This window comes from Petromyzon marinus, unplaced genomic scaffold, assembly GCF_048934315.1.
Source record: "Petromyzon marinus isolate PM22_M1 ecotype Great Lakes invasive population unplaced genomic scaffold, UKy_Petmar_22M1.pri1.0 PM_Scaffold_72, whole genome shotgun sequence".
In the NCBI taxonomy this organism is placed as follows: Eukaryota; Metazoa; Chordata; class Hyperoartia; order Petromyzontiformes; family Petromyzontidae; genus Petromyzon; species Petromyzon marinus.
This window is the reverse complement of record NW_027423680.1, coordinates 196,121-214,158: the sequence shown is the minus strand read 5'-3', so window position 1 is coordinate 214,158 and position 18,038 is coordinate 196,121. Positions and strand designations below refer to the sequence as shown.

Below are 18,038 nucleotides of genomic sequence, written 5' to 3'. Positions count from 1 at the left end.
GTCTCCACGTGTCCTCCACGTGTCTCCACGTGTCTCCCTGTGTTCTCCGTGTCTCTCTCTGTCTCCACGTGTCTCCACGTGTTCTCCACGTGTCTCTCTGTCTCCACGTGTCTCCACGTGTCTCTCTCTGTCTCCACGTGTCTCCACGTGTCTCTCTCTGTCTCCACGTGTCTCCACGTGTCTCTCTCTGTCTCCACGTGTCTCCACGTGTCTCTCTCTGTCTCCACGTGTCTCCCTGTGTCCTCCACGCGTCTCCACGTGTCTCTCTGTGTCCTCCACGTGTCTCCACGTATCTCACTGTGTGTGTGACGCTGTGTGTGTGTGTGACGCACGCTGTTTGTGTGTGTGTGTCACCGTGTGTGTGTGTCTCACTGTGTGTGTGTGTGTGTCTCACTGTGTGTGTGTGTCTCACTGTGTGTGTGTGTGTCTCACTGTGTGTGTGTGTGTGTGTCTCACTGTGTGTGTGTGTGTGTGTCTCACTGTGTGTGTGTGTGTGTCTCACTGTGTGTGTGTGTGTGTCTCACTGTGTGTGTGTGTGTCTCACTGTGTGTGTGTGTGTCTCACTGTGTGTGTGTGTGTCTCACTGTGTGTGTGTGTGTCTCACTGTGTGTGTGTGTCTCACTGTGTGTGTGTGTGTGTCTCACTGTGTGTGTGTGTGTGTCTCACTGTGTGTGTGTGTGTCTCACTGTGTGTGTGTGTGTCTCACTGTGTGTGTGTGTGTGTGTCTCACTGTGTGTGTGTGTGTGTGTCTCACTGTGTGTGTGTGTGTGTCTCACTGTGTGTGTGTGTGTGTCTCACTGTGTGTGTGTGTGTGTGTCTCACTGTGTGTGTGTGTGTGTGTCTCACTGTGTGTGTGTGTGTGTGTCTCACTGTGTGTGTGTGTGTGTGTCTCACTGTGTGTGTGTGTGTGTCTCACTGTGTGTGTGTGTGTGTGTCTCACTGTGTGTGTGTGTGTGTGTCTCACTGTGTGTGTGTGTGTGTCTCACTGTGTGTGTGTGTGTGTCTCACTGTGTGTGTGTGTGTGTCTCACTGTGTGTGTGTGTGTGTCTCACTGTGTGTGTGTGTGTGTGTCTCACTGTGTGTGTGTGTGTGTCTCACTGTGTGTGTGTGTGTGTCTCACTGTGTGTGTGTGTGTGTCTCACTGTGTGTGTGTGTGTGTCTCACTGTGTGTGTGTGTGTGTCTCACTGTGTGTGTGTGTGTGTCTCACTGTGTGTGTGTGTGTGTCTCACTGTGTGTGTGTGTGTGTCTCACTGTGTGTGTGTGTGTGTCTCACTGTGTGTGTGTGTGTGTCTCACTGTGTGTGTGTGTGTGTCTCACTGTGTGTGTGTGTGTGTCTCACTGTGTGTGTGTGTGTGTGTCTCACTGTGTGTGTGTGTGTGTCTCACTGTGTGTGTGTGTGTGTCTCACTGTGTGTGTGTGTGTGTCTCACTGTGTGTGTGTGTGTGTCTCACTGTGTGTGTGTGTGTGTGTCTCACTGTGTGTGTGTGTGTGTGTCTCACTGTGTGTGTGTGTGTCTCACTGTGTGTGTGTGTGTGTGTCTCACTGTGTGTGTGTGTGTGTGTCTCACTGTGTGTGTGTGTCTCACTGTGTGTGTGTGTGTGTGTCTCACTGTGTGTGTGTGTGTCTCACTGTGTGTGTGTGTGTCTCACTGTGTGTGTGTGTGTGTCTCACTGTGTGTGTGTGTGTGTCTCACTGTGTGTGTGTGTGTGTGTCTCACTGTGTGTGTGTGTGTGTGTCTCACTGTGTGTGTGTGTGTGTGTCTCACTGTGTGTGTGTGTGTGTCTCACTGTGTGTGTGTGTGTGTCTCACTGTGTGTGTGTGTGTGTCTCACTGTGTGTGTGTGTGTGTCTCACTGTGTGTGTGTGTGTGTCTCACTGTGTGTGTGTGTGTCTCACTGTGTGTGTGTGTGTCTCACTGTGTGTGTGTGTGTCTCACTGTGTGTGTGTGTGTCTCACTGTGTGTGTGTGTGTGTCTCACTGTGTGTGTGTGTGTGTCTCACTGTGTGTGTGTGTGTGTCTCACTGTGTGTGTGTGTGTGTGTCTCACTGTGTGTGTGTGTGTGTGTCTCACTGTGTGTGTGTGTGTGTGTCTCACTGTGTGTGTGTGTGTGTGTCTCACTGTGTGTGTGTGTGTGTGTCTCACTGTGTGTGTGTGTGTGTGTCTCACTGTGTGTGTGTGTGTGTGTCTCACTGTGTGTGTGTGTGTGTGTCTCACTGTGTGTGTGTGTGTGTGTCTCACTGTGTGTGTGTGTGTGTGTCTCACTGTGTGTGTGTGTGTGTGTCTCACTGTGTGTGTGTGTGTGTGTCTCACTGTGTGTGTGTGTGTGTGTCTCACTGTGTGTGTGTGTGTGTGTCTCACTGTGTGTGTGTGTGTGTGTCTCACTGTGTGTGTGTGTGTGTGTCTCACTGTGTGTGTGTGTGTGTGTCTCACTGTGTGTGTGTGTGTGTGTCTCACTGTGTGTGTGTGTGTGTGTCTCACTGTGTGTGTGTAGGAGCAGTGCGGCTGTGTTTGAGGTGTTGTGGCGAGGCCGCTCTGTCGCCCTCCAAGTCCGTGGGGGGAAGTTCGTCACGGCCAAGAAGAACGGGCAGCTACAGGCCACGGCCGACACAGCCGGTAGCAACACACACACACAGTACACACACTACACACACAGTACACACACAGTATATACACACACACACACACAGTACACACACTACACACTCACAGTACACACTCTACACACACAGTACACACTACACACACACACACAGTACACTCTACACAGTACACACTACACACACACACACAGTACACACTACACACACACACACAGTACACTCTACACACACTACACACACACACACAGTACACACACACACACAGTACACTCTACACACACACTCACAGTACACACTACACACACAGTACACACTACACACACACACACAGTACACTCTACACAGTACACACTACACACACACACAGTACACACTACACACACACACACAGTACACACACACACAGTACACTCTACACACACAGTACACACTACACACACACACACAGTACACTCTACACAGTACACACTACACACACACACACAGTACACACTACACACACACACACAGTACACACACACACAGTACACTCTACACACACACACAGTACACTCTACACAGTACACACTACACACACAGTACACACACACACACAGTACACTCTACACACACACTCACAGTACACACTCACTACACACACAAACAGTACACACTCACTACACACACAAACAGTACACACTACACACACACACACAGTACACTCTACACACACACACAGTACACACCACACACACAGTACACTACACAGTACACACTACACACACAGTACACACACAGTACACTCTACACACACACTCACAGTACACACTCACTACACACACAGTACACACTACACACACACAAACAGTACACACTACACACACACACACAGTACACTCTACACACACACACACAGTACACACCACACACACAGTACACTACACAGTACACACTACACACACAGTACACACACAGTACACTCTACACACACACACAGTACACACTACACACAGTACACTCTACACACACATAGTACACTCTACACAGTACACACTACACACACACACACACAGTACACACTACACACACACACACTACACACACTCACAGTACACACACACACACAGTACACACTACACACACTACACACACACACAGTACACACTACACACACACACAGTACACTCTACACACACTCACAGTACACACACACAGTACACTCTACACACACTCGCTATACACACTCACTACACACACTCACAGTACACTCTACACACACTCACAGTACACTCTACACACACTCACAGTACACTCTACACACACACACAGTACACACACTACACACACTACACACACTACACACACACTCATTACACTCTACACACACTCACAGTACACACACTACACACACTCACAGTACACACACACAGTACACACTACACACACAGTACACTCTACACACACTCTACACACACTCTACACACACACACAGTACACTCACACACACAGTACACTCACACACACAGTACACTCACACACACAGTACACTCACACACACAGTACACTCACACACACAGTACACTCACACACACAGTACACTCACACACACAGTACACTCTACACACACAGTACACTCTACACACACTCGCTATACACACTACACACAGTACACACTACACACACACAGTACACACTACACACACACTCGCTATACACACTCACTACACACACACAGTACACTCTACACACACTCTCATTACACACTACACACACACAGTACACACTACACACTACACTCTACACACAGTACACTCTACACACACACACAGTACACACTACACACACTCACACAGTACACACTACACACACTCACTACACACACACAGTACACACTACACACACACACACAGTACACACACTCACTACACACACAGTACACTCTACACACACTCGCTATACACACTCACTACACACACACAGTACACACTACACACACACACACACACTACACACACTCACTACACACACACAGTACACTCTACACACACTCGCTATACACACTCACTACACACACACAGTACACACTACACACACACAGTACACTCTACACACACTCGCTATACACACTCACTACACACACACAGTACACACACTCACTACACACACAGTACACACTACACACACACACAGTACACACTACACACACTCATTACACTCTACACACACACAGTACACACTACACACACTCGCTATACACACTCACTACACACACACAGTACACACTACACACACTCACAGTACACTCCACACACACACACAGTACACTCTACACACACTCGCTATACACACTCACTGCACACACACAGTACACACTACACACACATACTACACACACTCGCTACACACACACACTGTCTACACACTACACACTCATTACACTCACTCGCACACTCGAACACTCATTACACACACTCACTATACACACTACACACACACACTACACACACACAGTACACACACAGTACACACAGTCATTACACTCACACTCACTACACACTACACACACACTCAGTACACACTACACACACACTCATTACACACTACACTAGACACACTCACTACACACACACTCACTACACACACTCACTACACACACACTCGCTACACACACACACTCATTACACACACTCATTATACACACACAGTACTCACTACACACACACTCAGTACTCACTACACACACACTCATTACACACACACACTCACTACACACACACTCACTACACACAGTCGCTACATACTACACACACACACTACACACACTACACTCGCTACACACTACACTCGCTACACACTACACTTGCTACACACTACACTCACTACACACACACTCACTACACACACGTACACGCTACAGCCGGTGGTGCTACGTACACGCTACAGCCGCACTACAGAGTGGGTGAGCGTGCGGGTGAGCGGGTGGGTGAGCGTGCGGGTGAGCGAGCGAGCGGGTGGGTGAGTGGGTGGGTGAGCGTGCGGGTGAGCGGGTGAGTGAGTGAGCGAGCGTGCGGGTGAGTGGGTGAGCGTGCGGGATCAGCGTGCGGGTGAGTGAGTGAGCGAGCGTGCGGGTGAGTGAGTGGGTGAGTGAGTGGGTGAGTGAGCGGGTGAGTGAGCGGGTGAGTGAGCGGGTGAGTGAGTGAGTGAGCGTGCGGGTGAGCGTGCGGGTGAGTGAGTGGGTGAGCGTGCTGGTGAGCGTGCGGGTGAGCGAGCCGGTGAGTGAGCGAGCGTGCGGGTGAGTGAGCGGGTGAGCGTGCGGGTGAGTGAGTGGGTGAGCGTGCGGGTGAGTGAGTGAGTGAGCGTGCGGGTGAGTGAGTGAGCGAGCGTGCGGGTGAGTGAGTGGGTGAGCGTGCGGGTGAGTGAGTGGGTGAGTGAGTGGGTGAGTGAGTGGGTGAGCGTGCGGGTGAGTGAGTGGGTGAGTGAGTGAGTGGGTGAGTGAGTGGGTGAGTGAGTGGGTGAGTGAGTGAGTGAGCGTGCGTGCGAGCGTGCGGGTGAGCGTGCGGGTGAGCGAGTGAGTGGGTGAGTGTGCTGGTGAGCGTGCGGGTGAGTGAGTGGGTGAGTGAGTGAGCGAGCGTGCGGGTGAGTGAGTGAGCGAGTGGGTGAGCATGTGGGTGAGTGTGCGGGTGAGTGAGTAAGCAAGCGTCCGGGTGAGCGAGCGGGTGAGTGATTGGATGAGCGTGCGGGTGAGCGGGTGAGCGAGCGTGCGTGCGAGCGTGCGGGTGAGTGAGTGGGTGAGCGTGCGGGTGAGTGGGTGAGCGAGTGGGTGAGTGAGTGGGTGAGCGTGCGGGCGAGCGGGCGAGCGGGTGGGCGAGTGAGCGGGTGAGTGAGCGTGCGGGTGAGTGAGTGGGTGAGCGTGCGGGTGAGCGAGCGAGCGAGCGTTGGTGCGAGCGTGCAGGCGAGGCGGAGGAGTTTTCGCTCCGAGTGGTGAACCGCCCTCTGCTGGTGCTTCGTGGGCCCCACGGCTTTGTGGCTGTGAGGCGTGGCAGCGGGGTGCTTGACGCCAACAGAGCTACCTACGAGTCCTTCACGCTCAGCGCCGGCCCGCTCAGCGGGACATACCACCTGCACGGTGAGCACCGGCTCACCAGTTAGCTCACCAGCTCGCTCACCAGCTCGCTCACCAGCTCGCTCACCAACTCGCTCACCAGTTAGCTCACCAGTTAGCTCACCAGCTCGTTCACTCACCAGCTCGCTCACCAACTCACCAGCTCGCTCACCAGCTCGCTCACCAGCTCGTTCACTCACCAGCTCGCTCACCGGCTCACTCACCAACTCACTCACCAGCTCACTCACCAGCTCACTCACAAACTCATTCACCAGCTCACTCACCAGCTCACTCACCAACTCATTCACCAGCTCACTCACCAGCTCACTCACCAACTCATTCACCAGCTCACTCACCAACTCACTCACCAGCTCACTCACCAGCTCGCTCATCAACTCGCTCACCAGCTCGCTCACTCACCAGCTCGCTCACCGGCTCACCAGCTCGTTCACTCACCAGCTCGCTCACCAGCTCGCTCACTCACCAGCTTGCTCACCAGCTCGTTCGCTCACCAGCTCACTCACCAGCTCACTCGCCAGCTCGCTCACCAGCTCGCTCACCAGCTCACCAGCTCGTTCACCAGCTCGTTCACTCACCCGCTCACTCACCAGCTCGCTCACCGGCTCGCTCACCGGCTCGCTCACCGGCTCGCTCACCGGCTCGCTCACCAGTTCGCTCAGCCGCTCGCTCACCAGCTCGCTCACCAGCTCGCTCACCAACTCACCAGCTCACTCACCAGCTCACTCACCAGCTCACTCACCAGCTCACTCAGCCACTCGCTCACCAGCTCGCTCACCAGCTCGCTCACCAGCTCGCTCACCAGCTCGCTCACCAGCTCGCTCACCAGCTCGCTCACCAGCTCACTCACCAGCTCACTCACCAGCTCGCTCAGCCACTCGCTCACCAGTTCGCTCACCAGCTCACTCACCAGCTCACTCACCAGCTCACTCACCAGCTCACCAGCTCACTCACCAGCTCACCAGTTCGCTCACCAACTCACCAGTTGGCTCACTCACCAACTCACCAGTTCGCTCACCCGCTCACTCACCAGCTCACCAGTTCGCTCACCAGCTCCCCCGCTCGCTCACCAACTCACCAGTTTGCTCGCTCACCAGCTCACTCGCTCACCCCCGCTCACTCACCCGCTCACTCACCCGCTCACTCACCCGCTCACTCACCCGCTCACCCCCGCTCACTCACACGCTCACTCACACGCTCACTCGCCACTCGCTCGCCCACTCACACACTCACCCGCTCGTTTACCAGCTCACCCGCTCGCTCACCCGCTCGCTCACTTACACGCTCACTTACACGCTCACCCACTCGCTGACCCGCTCACTCACCAACTCACTCACCGGCTCGCTCGCTCACCCACTCGCTCACCCGCTCATTCACACACCCACTCGCTCGCTCGCTCACCAGCTCACTCGCTCACATACTCGCTCGCCCACTCGCTCACTCACCCACTCACTCACCCGCTCATCCACTCACTCACCCGCTCACCCACTCACTCACCCACTCACTCACTCACCAGCTCACTCACTCACTCACCCGCTCACTCACCCGCTCATCCACTCGCTCACTCACTCGCTGACTCGCCCACTCGCTCGCCCACTCGCTGACTCGCTCACTCACTCACTCGCACACACCACACACGCTCACCAGCTCACCCACACACGCTCACCAACTTACTCAACCACACCATCCCCCGTGTGTCTCACTGTGTGTGTCTCACTGTGTGTGTGTGTCTCACTGTGTGTGTGTGTCTCACTGTGTGTGTGTGTGTGTCTCACTGTGTGTGTGTGTGTGTCTCACTGTGTGTGTGTCTCACTGTCTCACTGTGTGTGTGTCTCACTGTGTGTGTGTCTCACTGTCTCACTGTGTGTGTGTCACTGTGTGTGTGTCTCACTGTCTCACTGTGTGTGTGTCACTGTGTGTGTGTCTCACTGTCTCACTGTGTGTGTGTCACTGTGTGTGTGTCTCACTGTCTCACTGTGTGTGTGTCACTGTGTGTGTGTCTCACTGTCTCACTGTGTGTGTGTCACTGTGTGTGTGTCTCACTGTGTGTGTGTCTCACTGTGTGTGTGTCACTGTGTGTGTGTCTCACTGTGTGTGTGTCTCACTGTGTGTGTGTCTCACTGTGTGTGTGTCTCACTGTGTGTGTGTCTCACTGTGTGTGTGTCTCACTGTGTGTGTGTCTCACTGTGTGTGTGTCTCACTGTGTGTGTGTCTCACTGTGTGTGTGTCTCACTGTGTGTGTGTCTCACTGTGTGTGTGTCTCACTGTGTGTGTGTCTCACTGTGTGTGTGTCTCACTGTGTGTGTGTCTCACTGTCTCCTCGCGGTGCCGGACGGGCAACTCTGTCGTGGACAGCGCTGTGGGGGGAGATCCAATTTTGATTGGCTCCTCCCCTCATGGCATATGTGTCCACCACAGGGGCTAAACGGGGGCTCTGGACGGGTGCGAGGGGCTGGTAACCCCTCCACCTTCAATTAATTACCACAAAACCACGAATTAAACTGAAATATGTAACAACTAAGCTTGTGCCGGAGGCCCCGGGGGGCCAGGCGTCTATGACGTCTCCTGGCCAAACCCCAATTGGCGGAGCCAGGAGATTGAATACCTACCCTCGGGGCTACTCCAGAAACAACGAAAAGCCACTATGGGTGGCCACGTGGAATGTTCGAACGCTCACTGCAGAGGAGAGGCTGCCACTCCTCTGTCGGGAGCTGGACCGGTACCGCCTGGATCTATGCGGCATTCAGGAGGTCCGGTGGACCGGCTCTGGCTCCTGCCACCATGAGGGGTGGACAGTCCTCTACTCGGGGCAGCAGACTGCCAAACAACAGGGTGTGGGTCTTCTTTTGAACAAAAGAATGAAGGGGGCGTGGGAGCGTGGCGGTGAGGTGTGGGAAGCTGTAAGCCCCAGGCTACTTTGGGCTCGCCTTCCCATCAACCGGAGGCGAGGAATGGTGGTCGTGGTTACTTATGCCCCCACCGAAGATGAACATCCGTGGAGGGATGCAGGCAAAGCCGATGAGTCAGATGCCTTCTATGACCTCCTGTCACAGGTGCTGGCTGCTTTGGGTACGCGGTCCAGACCTCCCCAGACACCCTGGATGACAGAGGAGTTGTTCACGATGGTTGAGAAAAAGCGACAGGCCCACTGTCATCGGCTACAGAATCCCACGTCAGAGAATGAGGAGGCTTACCGCAGCCTTCGCTCGGAGGTTCGGAGAGCCGTGAGGCGCTGCAAGGATGGGTGGTGGTCGCGGGTTGCTGAGGAGATGGAGTCTGCCTCAGTGGCCCGTGATCACAAATCTCTATTTAACTCCATCAAAAAAGTAACCTGCAGCGCCACACCTATTACCATCATTAGGGGAAAAAACGGTGATCCAATTTCCGACCCCCAGGAACAGGTTCGCAGATTTGCTGAGCATTTCTGTGAGGTCCTGGGGGAGGGAAAATCCCTCAGCCAGGAAAACATCGTGGCACAAAGTGAGGATGACCCTGCTGAGGCTGCGGTGCCTCAAATATTGGATGAAGTCACCCCCTGTGAGTGGCTGGCTGAGGTGCCATCTGCTGAGGAAGTATTGAAGGCGATCCGGAGTCTGAGACCAGGAAAGGCAGCGGGCAGAGATGATCTCCCAAGCGAAATGCTGAGGGAGGGTGGCGTTTGTGCACAGACTGCCCTATATGACATCATAACAACAGTCTGGACCACTGGACGGGTTCCGCAGGATTGGAAGGATGCCCTGGTGGTCCCCCTTTTTAAGAAGGGGGACCGCACAGACTGTAACAACTACAGGGGCATCTCACTCCTCAGTGTGCCGGGAAAGGTCCTGGCAAGGATTATTCAGCATCGCCTTGCCAGGCACGCTGAGGAGAGGCTTGCGGAGCCCCAATGCGGTTTCAGGAAAGGGCGGTCCTGCACAGATGCCATATTTTCTGTCCGTCTGCTACAGCAGAGGTGTAGGGAATTCCAACTAGACCTACATCTCTGCTTTATTGACCTGGTCAAGGCCTATGATACCATCAGTAGGCCTGGGCTCTGGGTCGTTCTTCGTGCTTTTGGAGTACCTGACCCTCTGCTCACGATCATTAAGGACCTTCATGATGGTGAGCGGGCCCGGGTAAAACTACGTGGCTGGGAGTCAGAGCCATTCCCTGTACACCTTGGGGTGCGACAGGGGTGTCCTCTGGCTCCCACATTATTTAACATCTATTTTGACCACGTAGTTCGTGAAGCCTTCAATAGCTGTACCGGGGGAATCTCCATATGGTACAGATATAATGGGAGGCTAATCGATGCCCGGGTGCGGTCAAGGGATGGCTCCCTATTGCTCAACCACGTTATGTATGCTGATGACTTGGTAATAGCTGCTCAGTCAGAGGAGGAGTTGGAGACGCTGCTGCTGAGACTGGAGCGTGCCACTAAGAGGTGGGGCCTTACCATCAGCCCCACCAAAACTAAGCACCTGCCTGGGTATTTTGTACCATCGGACACTCCACCCCCACAACTCCCAATCGGTGATGGGGCAGTTGTGGAGAGAGTGGAGAGTTTCCCATACCTGGGCAGTGTGCTCATGACTGGCTCCAGTTTAACAGCAGAGGTCTCACTCCGAATCAGTCGAGTGGCAATATCTTTTCATCGGTTGCGTAACGCTGTGTGGAAGCTACCTGGTCTGTCGCTCCGCACTAAGCTTCAGGTCTTCTCGGCCACGGTCATTCCCTCCCTTCTCTACGCTTGCGAAACGTGGACCCCCCTAATGGAACATCTTCGCCGGTTAGAAACATTTAGGCTGACCTGCCTACGATCCATCCTGGGTTTAACCAGACTGGATTGTGTGAGGAGCTCACAAATCCTTGAAAGATCTGGGCAGGGTCCCATCGGTGAGCTCCTCCGGCAGGCAAGGCTGCGATGGCTGGGTCATGTAGCCCGCATGCCCAGCCACCGCATGCCGAAACAGCTTTTGTTTGGCCGGATTGAGGGGGCTAAGCGGGCGCGGCACGGGCTAGAGAAGAGATGGAGTGATGTGGTACAGGAGGACGTGGAGCTGAGTGGACTTGCCGATGACTGGTACCAGCGGTGTCAAGATCGGCCTCTGTGGAGGAGGCTCGTGAAGGATGCTACTGGGCAGTTGGAGGCAGTCGCCCTCCAACAACAACGGAGGGCGGAGGAGTGACGCTCACAACAGCGAGCGGAGCGCCGGGTGGCTAAAGCACAGCAGGTTGGCACAGTAGGGGGCACAGGTGGTGCATCAGCCAGTCATCTCAGTCAGTCGACCCGTGGCACCTGGGTCTGCCCCGTGACCTCCTGCCAGCGGGCGTTCGACACTTCACGTGGCCTCAGGGTGCACATAGCCTGGCACAAGCGTCGTGGTGACGTCACCGCCACTTAGTGGCGAATGGCGGTTGTTGTTGTTGTTGTGTGACACTGTGTGTGTGTGACTGTGTGTGACACTGTGTATGACTGTGTGTATGACTGTCTCACTGTGTGACTGTAGGTGAAGATGGTCGTGCGTGGGTGTTGTGTGTGTGTGACACTGTGTGTGTGACACTGTGTGACACTGTGTGTGACTGTGTGTATGACTGTGTGTGTGACTGTAGGTGAAGATGGTCGTGCGTGGGTGTTGTGTGTGACTGTGTGTGACACTGTGTATCACACTGTGTGTGACTGTAGGTGAAGATGGTCGTGCGTGGGTGTTGTGTGTGTGTGTGACTGTATCACACTGTGTGTGACACTGTGTGTGTGTATCACACTGTGTGACTGTAGGTGAAGATGGTCGTGCGTGGGTGTTGTGTGTGTGTGTGACTGTATCACACTGTGTGTGTGTGACTGTGTGTGACACTGTGTATGACTGTGTGTATGACTGTCTCACTGTGTGACTGTAGGTGAAGATGGTCGTGCGTGGGTGTTGTGTGTGTGTGTATCACACTGTGTGTGTGACTGTGTGTATGACACTGTGTGTGACTGTAGGTGAAGATGGTCGTGCGTGGGTGTTGTGTGTGTGTGTATCACACTGTGTGTGTGACACTGTGTGTATGACTGTCTCACTGTGTGACTGTAGGTGAAGATGGTCGTGCGTGGGTGTTGTGTGTGTGTGTGACTGTATCACACTGTGTGTGTGTGACTGTGTGTGACACTGTGTATGACTGTGTGTGTGACTGTATCACACTGTGTGTGTGACTGTAGGTGAAGATGGTCGTGCGTGGGTGTTGTGTGTGTGTGTATCACACTGTGTGTGTGACACTGTGTGTATGACTGTCTCACTGTGTGTAGGTGAAGATGGTCGTGCGTGGGTGTTGTGTGTGTGTGTGACACTGTGTGTGTGACTGTGTGACTGTGTGTGACACTGTGTGTGTGACACACTGTGTGACTGTGTGTATGACACTGTGTGTGACTGTAGGTGAAGATGGTCGTGCGTGGGTGTTGTGTGTGTGTGTGACTGTATCACACTGTGTGTGTGTGACTGTGTGTGACTGTGTGTATGACTGTCTCACTGTGTGACTGTAGGTGAAGATGGTCGTGCGTGGGTGTTGTGTGTGTGTGACACTGTGTGTGTGACACTGTGTGACACTGTGTGTGACTGTGTGTATGACTGTGTGTGTGACTGTAGGTGAAGATGGTCGTGCGTGGGTGTTGTGTGTGACTGTGTGTGACACTGTGTATCACACTGTGTGTGACACTGTGTGTGTGTATCACACTGTGTGTGACTGTAGGTGAAGATGGTCGTGCGTGGGTGTTGTGTGTGTGTGTGACACTGTGTATCACACTGTGTGTGTGTGACTGTGTGTGACACTGTGTATGACTGTGTGTATGACTGTCTCACTGTGTGTAGGTGAAGATGGTCGTGCGTGGGTGTTGTGTGTGTGTGACACTGTGTGACACAGTGTGTGTGACTGTGTGTATGACTGTGTGTATGACTGTGTGACACTGTGTGTGTGTGACTGTAGGTGAAGATGGTCGTGCGTGGGTGTTGTGTGTGTGTGTGTGTGACACTGTGTGTGTGTGTGACTGTGTGTGACACTGTGTGTGACTGTGTGTATGACTGTCTCACTGTGTGTAGGTGAAGATGGTCGTGCGTGGGTGTTGTGTACCGACGGCTCCGTCTCCGTGAGCGACGTCGCTGACCCCACCGCCTTCTGCCTCGAACTTCACCCTCGCAACCACGTGGCCATACGGTGGGGGGGGTGGGGGGGGGGTGGGGGGGTGGGGGGGGGGGTGATGGTGGGTGGGGGTGGGTGGGGGTGGGTGGGGGTGGTGATGGTGGGTGGGGGTGGTGATGGTGGGTGGGGGTGGTGATGGTGGGTGGGGGTGGTGATGGTGGGGGTGGGTGGGGGTGGTGATGGGGGGTGGTGATGGTGGGGGTGGGTGGTGATGGTGGGTGGGGGGGGTGATGGTGGGGGTGGGTGTGGGTGGGGGGGGTGGGGGGGGTGATGGTGGGGGGTGGGGGTAGGGGGGATGGTGGGGGGAGGGGGGGTGATGGTGGGGGGAGTGCATCTGTCTACCTGGTTGCTATGTGTGTGCGTGGTTGCTATGTGTGTGCGTGGTTGCTATGCGTGTGTGTGCGTGGTTGCTATGCGTGTGGGCGTGGTTGCTATGTGTGTAGGCGTGGTTGCTATGCGTGTGCGTGTGGTTGCTATGCGTGTGGGCGTGGTTGCTATGTGTGTGTGCGTGGTTGCTATGTGCGTGTGCGTGTGGTTGCTATGCGTGTGGGCGTGGTTGCTATGCGTGTGGGCGTGGTTGCTATGCGTGTGGGCGTGGTTGCTATGCGTGTGGGCGTGGTTGCTATGCGTGTGGGCGTGGTTGCTATGCGTGTGGGCGTGGTTGCTGTGCGTGTGGGCGTGGTTGCTGTGCGCGTGGGCGTGGTTGCTGTGCGTGTGGGCGTGGTTGCTATGCGTGTGGGCGTGGTTGCTATGCGTGTGGGCGTGGTTGCTGTGCGTGTGGGCGTGGTTGCTGTGCGCGTGGGCGTGGTTGCTATGCGCGTGCAGGCTGGAGTGCTCTGGTTGCTATGTGTGCGTGGTTGCTATGTGTGCGTGGTTGCTATGTGTGCGTGGTTGCTATGTGTGCGTGGTTGCTATGTGTGCGTGGTTGCTATGTGTGTGCGTGGTTGCTATGTGTGTGCGTGGTTGCTATGTGTGTGCGTGGTTGCTATGCGTGCGTGGTTGCTATGCGTGCGTGGTTGCTATGCGTGCGTGGTTGCTATGCGTGCGTGGTTGCTATGCGTGCGTGGTTGCTATGCGTGCGTGGTTGCTATGCGTGCGTAGTTAGCTATGCGTGCGTGGTTGCTATGCGTGTGTGTGCGTGGTTGCTATGCGTGTGTGCGTGGTTGCTATGCGTGTGCGTGGTTGCTATGCGTGTGCGTGGTTGCTATGCGTGTGCGTGGTTGCTATGTGTGTGCGTGGTTGCTATGTGTGTGCGTGGTTGCTATGTGTGTGCGTGGTTGCTGTGTGTGCGTGGTTGCTATGTGTGCGTGGTTGCTGTGTGTGTGCGTGGTTGCTGTGTGTGTGCGTGGTTGCTGTGTGTGTGCGTGGTTGCTGTGTGTGTGCGTGGTTGCTGTGTGTGTGCGTGGTTGCTATGTGTGTGCGTGGTTGCTATGCGTGTGCAGGGTGGAGAGCTCTGGTTGCTATGTGTGTGCGTGGTTGCTGTGTGTGCGTGGTTGCTAAGTGTGCGTGGTTGCTATGCGTGTGCAGGGTGGAGAGCTCTGGTTGCTACGTGAGAGGGGACCATGCCTCATCGCTCCGGGCCGACTCCCAGTCTGTAGACTCGGACAGCCTCTGGGAATTCTAGTTGCTCGCTCAGTCACTCACTTAGTCACTCAGCCAGTCACTCACTCAGTCACTAGCTTAGTCACTCAGTCACTCGCTCAGTCAGTCACTCAGTCACTCACTCAGTCACTCGCTCAGTCACTCGCTCACTCAGCCAGTCACTCAGCCAGTCACTCAGCCAGTCACTCGCTCAGTCACTCGCTCAGTCACTCGCTCAGTCACTCGCTCAGTCACTCGCTCAGTCACTCGCTTGCTCAGTCGCTCGCTCAGTCACTCAGTCACTCGCTCAGTCAGTCACTCAGTCACTCACTCACTTAGTCACTCTCTCAGTCACTCACTTAGTCACTCGCTTAGTCACTCGCTTAGTCACTCGCTTAGTTACTCTCCCAGTTACTCTCCCAGTTACTCTCCCAGTCGCTCGCCCAGTCACTTAGTCACTAGCTCAGTTACTTAGTCGCTAGCTCAGTCACTTAGTCGCTTGCTCAGTCACTAGCCAGCTAGCTCAGCCGCTCGCCCAGTCGCTAGCTCAGTCGTTCGCCTAGTCACTAGCTAGCTCAGTCACTAGCTAGCTCAGTCACTAGCTAGCTAAGTCGCTAGCTAGCTCAGTCACTAGCTAGCTCAGTCGCTCATTCAGTCGCTAGCTAGCTCAGTCACTAGCTAGCTCAGCCGCTCGCCCAGTCGCTAGCTCAGTCGCTCGCCCAGTCGCTAGCTAGCTCAGTCACTAGCTAGCTCAGTCGCTAGCTAGCTCAGTCGCTCATTCAGTCGCTCCCCCAGTCACTAGCTAGCTCAGTCGCTAGCTAGCTCAGTCGCTCATTCAGTCGCTCCCCCAGTCACTAGCTAGCTCAGTCACTAGCTAGCTCAGTCGCTCGCCCAGTCACTAGCTAGCTCAGTCGCTAGCTAGCTCAGTTGCTCATTCAGTCGCTCGCTCACTCACTCTCTCAGTTGCTAGCTCACTCACTCGCTCACCCACCCGCTCACCTACCCACCCGCTCGCCCACCCACCCACCCACCAGCCATGCCTCCTCCTTCCTGGTGGCACATCCAGAGCCGTGAGTGCTTCTCATCTGCGCCGTGAAGTATCATCTCTCCGTCTCTCTCTGTCTCTCTCTGTCTCTCTGTGTGTCTCTGTGTGTCTCTGTGTGTCTCTCCGTCTCTCTCTGTATCTCTGTGTCTCTCTGTGTCTCTCTCTGTCTCTCTGTGTCTCTCTGTGTCTCTCTGTGTCTCTCTCCGTCTCTCTGTGGCTCTCTGTGTCTCTCTGTGTCTCTCTGTCTCTCTCCGTCTCTCTCCGTCTCGCTCCGTCTCTCTGTGTCTCTCTGTGTCTCTCTCCGTCTCTCTCCGTCTCGCTCCGTCTCTCTGTGTCTCTCTGTCTCTCTGTGTCTCTCTGTGTCTCTCTGTGTCTCTCTCCGTCTCTCTCCGTCTCGCTCCGTCTCTCTGTGTCTCTCTGTGTCTCTCTCCGTCTCTCTCTGTGTCTCTCTGTGTCTCTCTCCGTCTCTCTCCGTCTCGCTCCGTCTCTCTGTGTCTCTCTGTCTCTCTGTGTCTCTCTGTGTCTCTCTGTGTCTCTCTGTGTCTCTCTCCGTCTCTCTCCGTCTCTCTCCGTCTCTCTGTGTGTCTCTCTGTCTCTCTCTGTCTCTCTCTGTGTCTCTCCGTCTCTCTCTGTCTCTCTCTGTGTCTCTCTCACTCTGTCTTTATCTGTGTGTGTGTCTCTCTCTGTGTCTCCGTCTCTCTCTCTGTGTCTCTCTCTCTGTCTCTCTCCGTCTCTCTGTGTCTCTCTGTGTGTCTCTCTGTCTCTCTCTGTCTCTCTCTGTGTCTCTCCGTCTCTCTCTGTCTCTCTCTGTGTCTCTCTCTCACTCTGTCTTTATCTGTGTGTGTCTCTCTCTCTGTCTCTCTGTGTCTCTCTGTGTCTCTCTCTGTCTCTCTGTGTCTCTCTCTGTCTCTCTGTGTCTCTCTCTGTCTCTCTGTCTCTCTCCGTCACTCTCTGTCTCTCTCCGTCTCGCTCTGTCTCTCTCTCTGTGTGTGCTTTTACCCTCTTAGCAAATGTAAACCTCACCCCATCTCCACCCCCCCCCCCCCCCCCCCCCCACTGTCGCTCCACGCAACTCCACGCAACTCCACGCAACTCCACGCAACTCCACGCAACTCCACGCAACTCCACGCAACTCCACGCAGCTCCACGCAACTCCACGCAACTCCACGCAGCTCCCCCAAAGCTCGCTCGCTCGCTCGGCGTTGCAAGCAAACCCGGTCTCGGTCGTCCGGTAGCCGGGTGCGACCCTTGGCCCGGCCCGGCCCGGCCCGGCCCGGCCCGGCCCAGCCCGGCCCGGCCCGGCCTGCCGCTAGCGCTGACCCAGTCACAGTTTCCTGCAAGCGGGCCGCGTTGCTTAGAACAACATTTTTGTTCGTGGTTGTTGTGGTTGTTGTGGTGGTGGTTGTTGTTGTGGTTGTTGTTGTTGTTGTTGTAGTTATTTATCCCCCCAAAGCGCCGGTTCGTCCGTTGTTTTTTGAGTTGCGAGCAACTTCGGCTGCGGGCGGAGAGTCTCGTCCATGCCGCCGATGTTGCACGCAACCGGGGTTTGCAGGAGGGGGGG

At 54.8% G+C, this 18,038-nt stretch overlaps 1 protein-coding gene across 5 annotated transcripts in view; it reads left to right on the top strand.

The window, feature by feature from the left end:
* LOC116938094 (fascin-like) overlaps positions 1-16,515 on the top strand; it is a 69,500-nt gene extending 52,985 nt beyond the window's left edge. For 4 of the 5 annotated variants that reach the window (XM_076064782.1, XM_076064783.1, XM_076064784.1 and 1 more), the window contains 4 exons: positions 2,492-2,613; positions 6,532-6,705; positions 13,752-13,866; positions 15,379-16,515. In XM_076064782.1, the coding sequence (XP_075920897.1) occupies positions 2,492-2,613; positions 6,532-6,705; positions 13,752-13,866; positions 15,379-15,475 (508 nt within the window). In that variant the 3' untranslated portion in view covers positions 15,476-16,515. Of the gene's footprint in view, positions 1-2,491; positions 2,614-6,531; positions 6,706-12,188; positions 12,416-13,751; positions 13,867-15,378 lie in introns of those variants that run through there. The other variant, XM_076064786.1, reaches the window with a different exon arrangement.
* Positions 16,516-18,038: the final 1,523 nt, after the last annotated feature.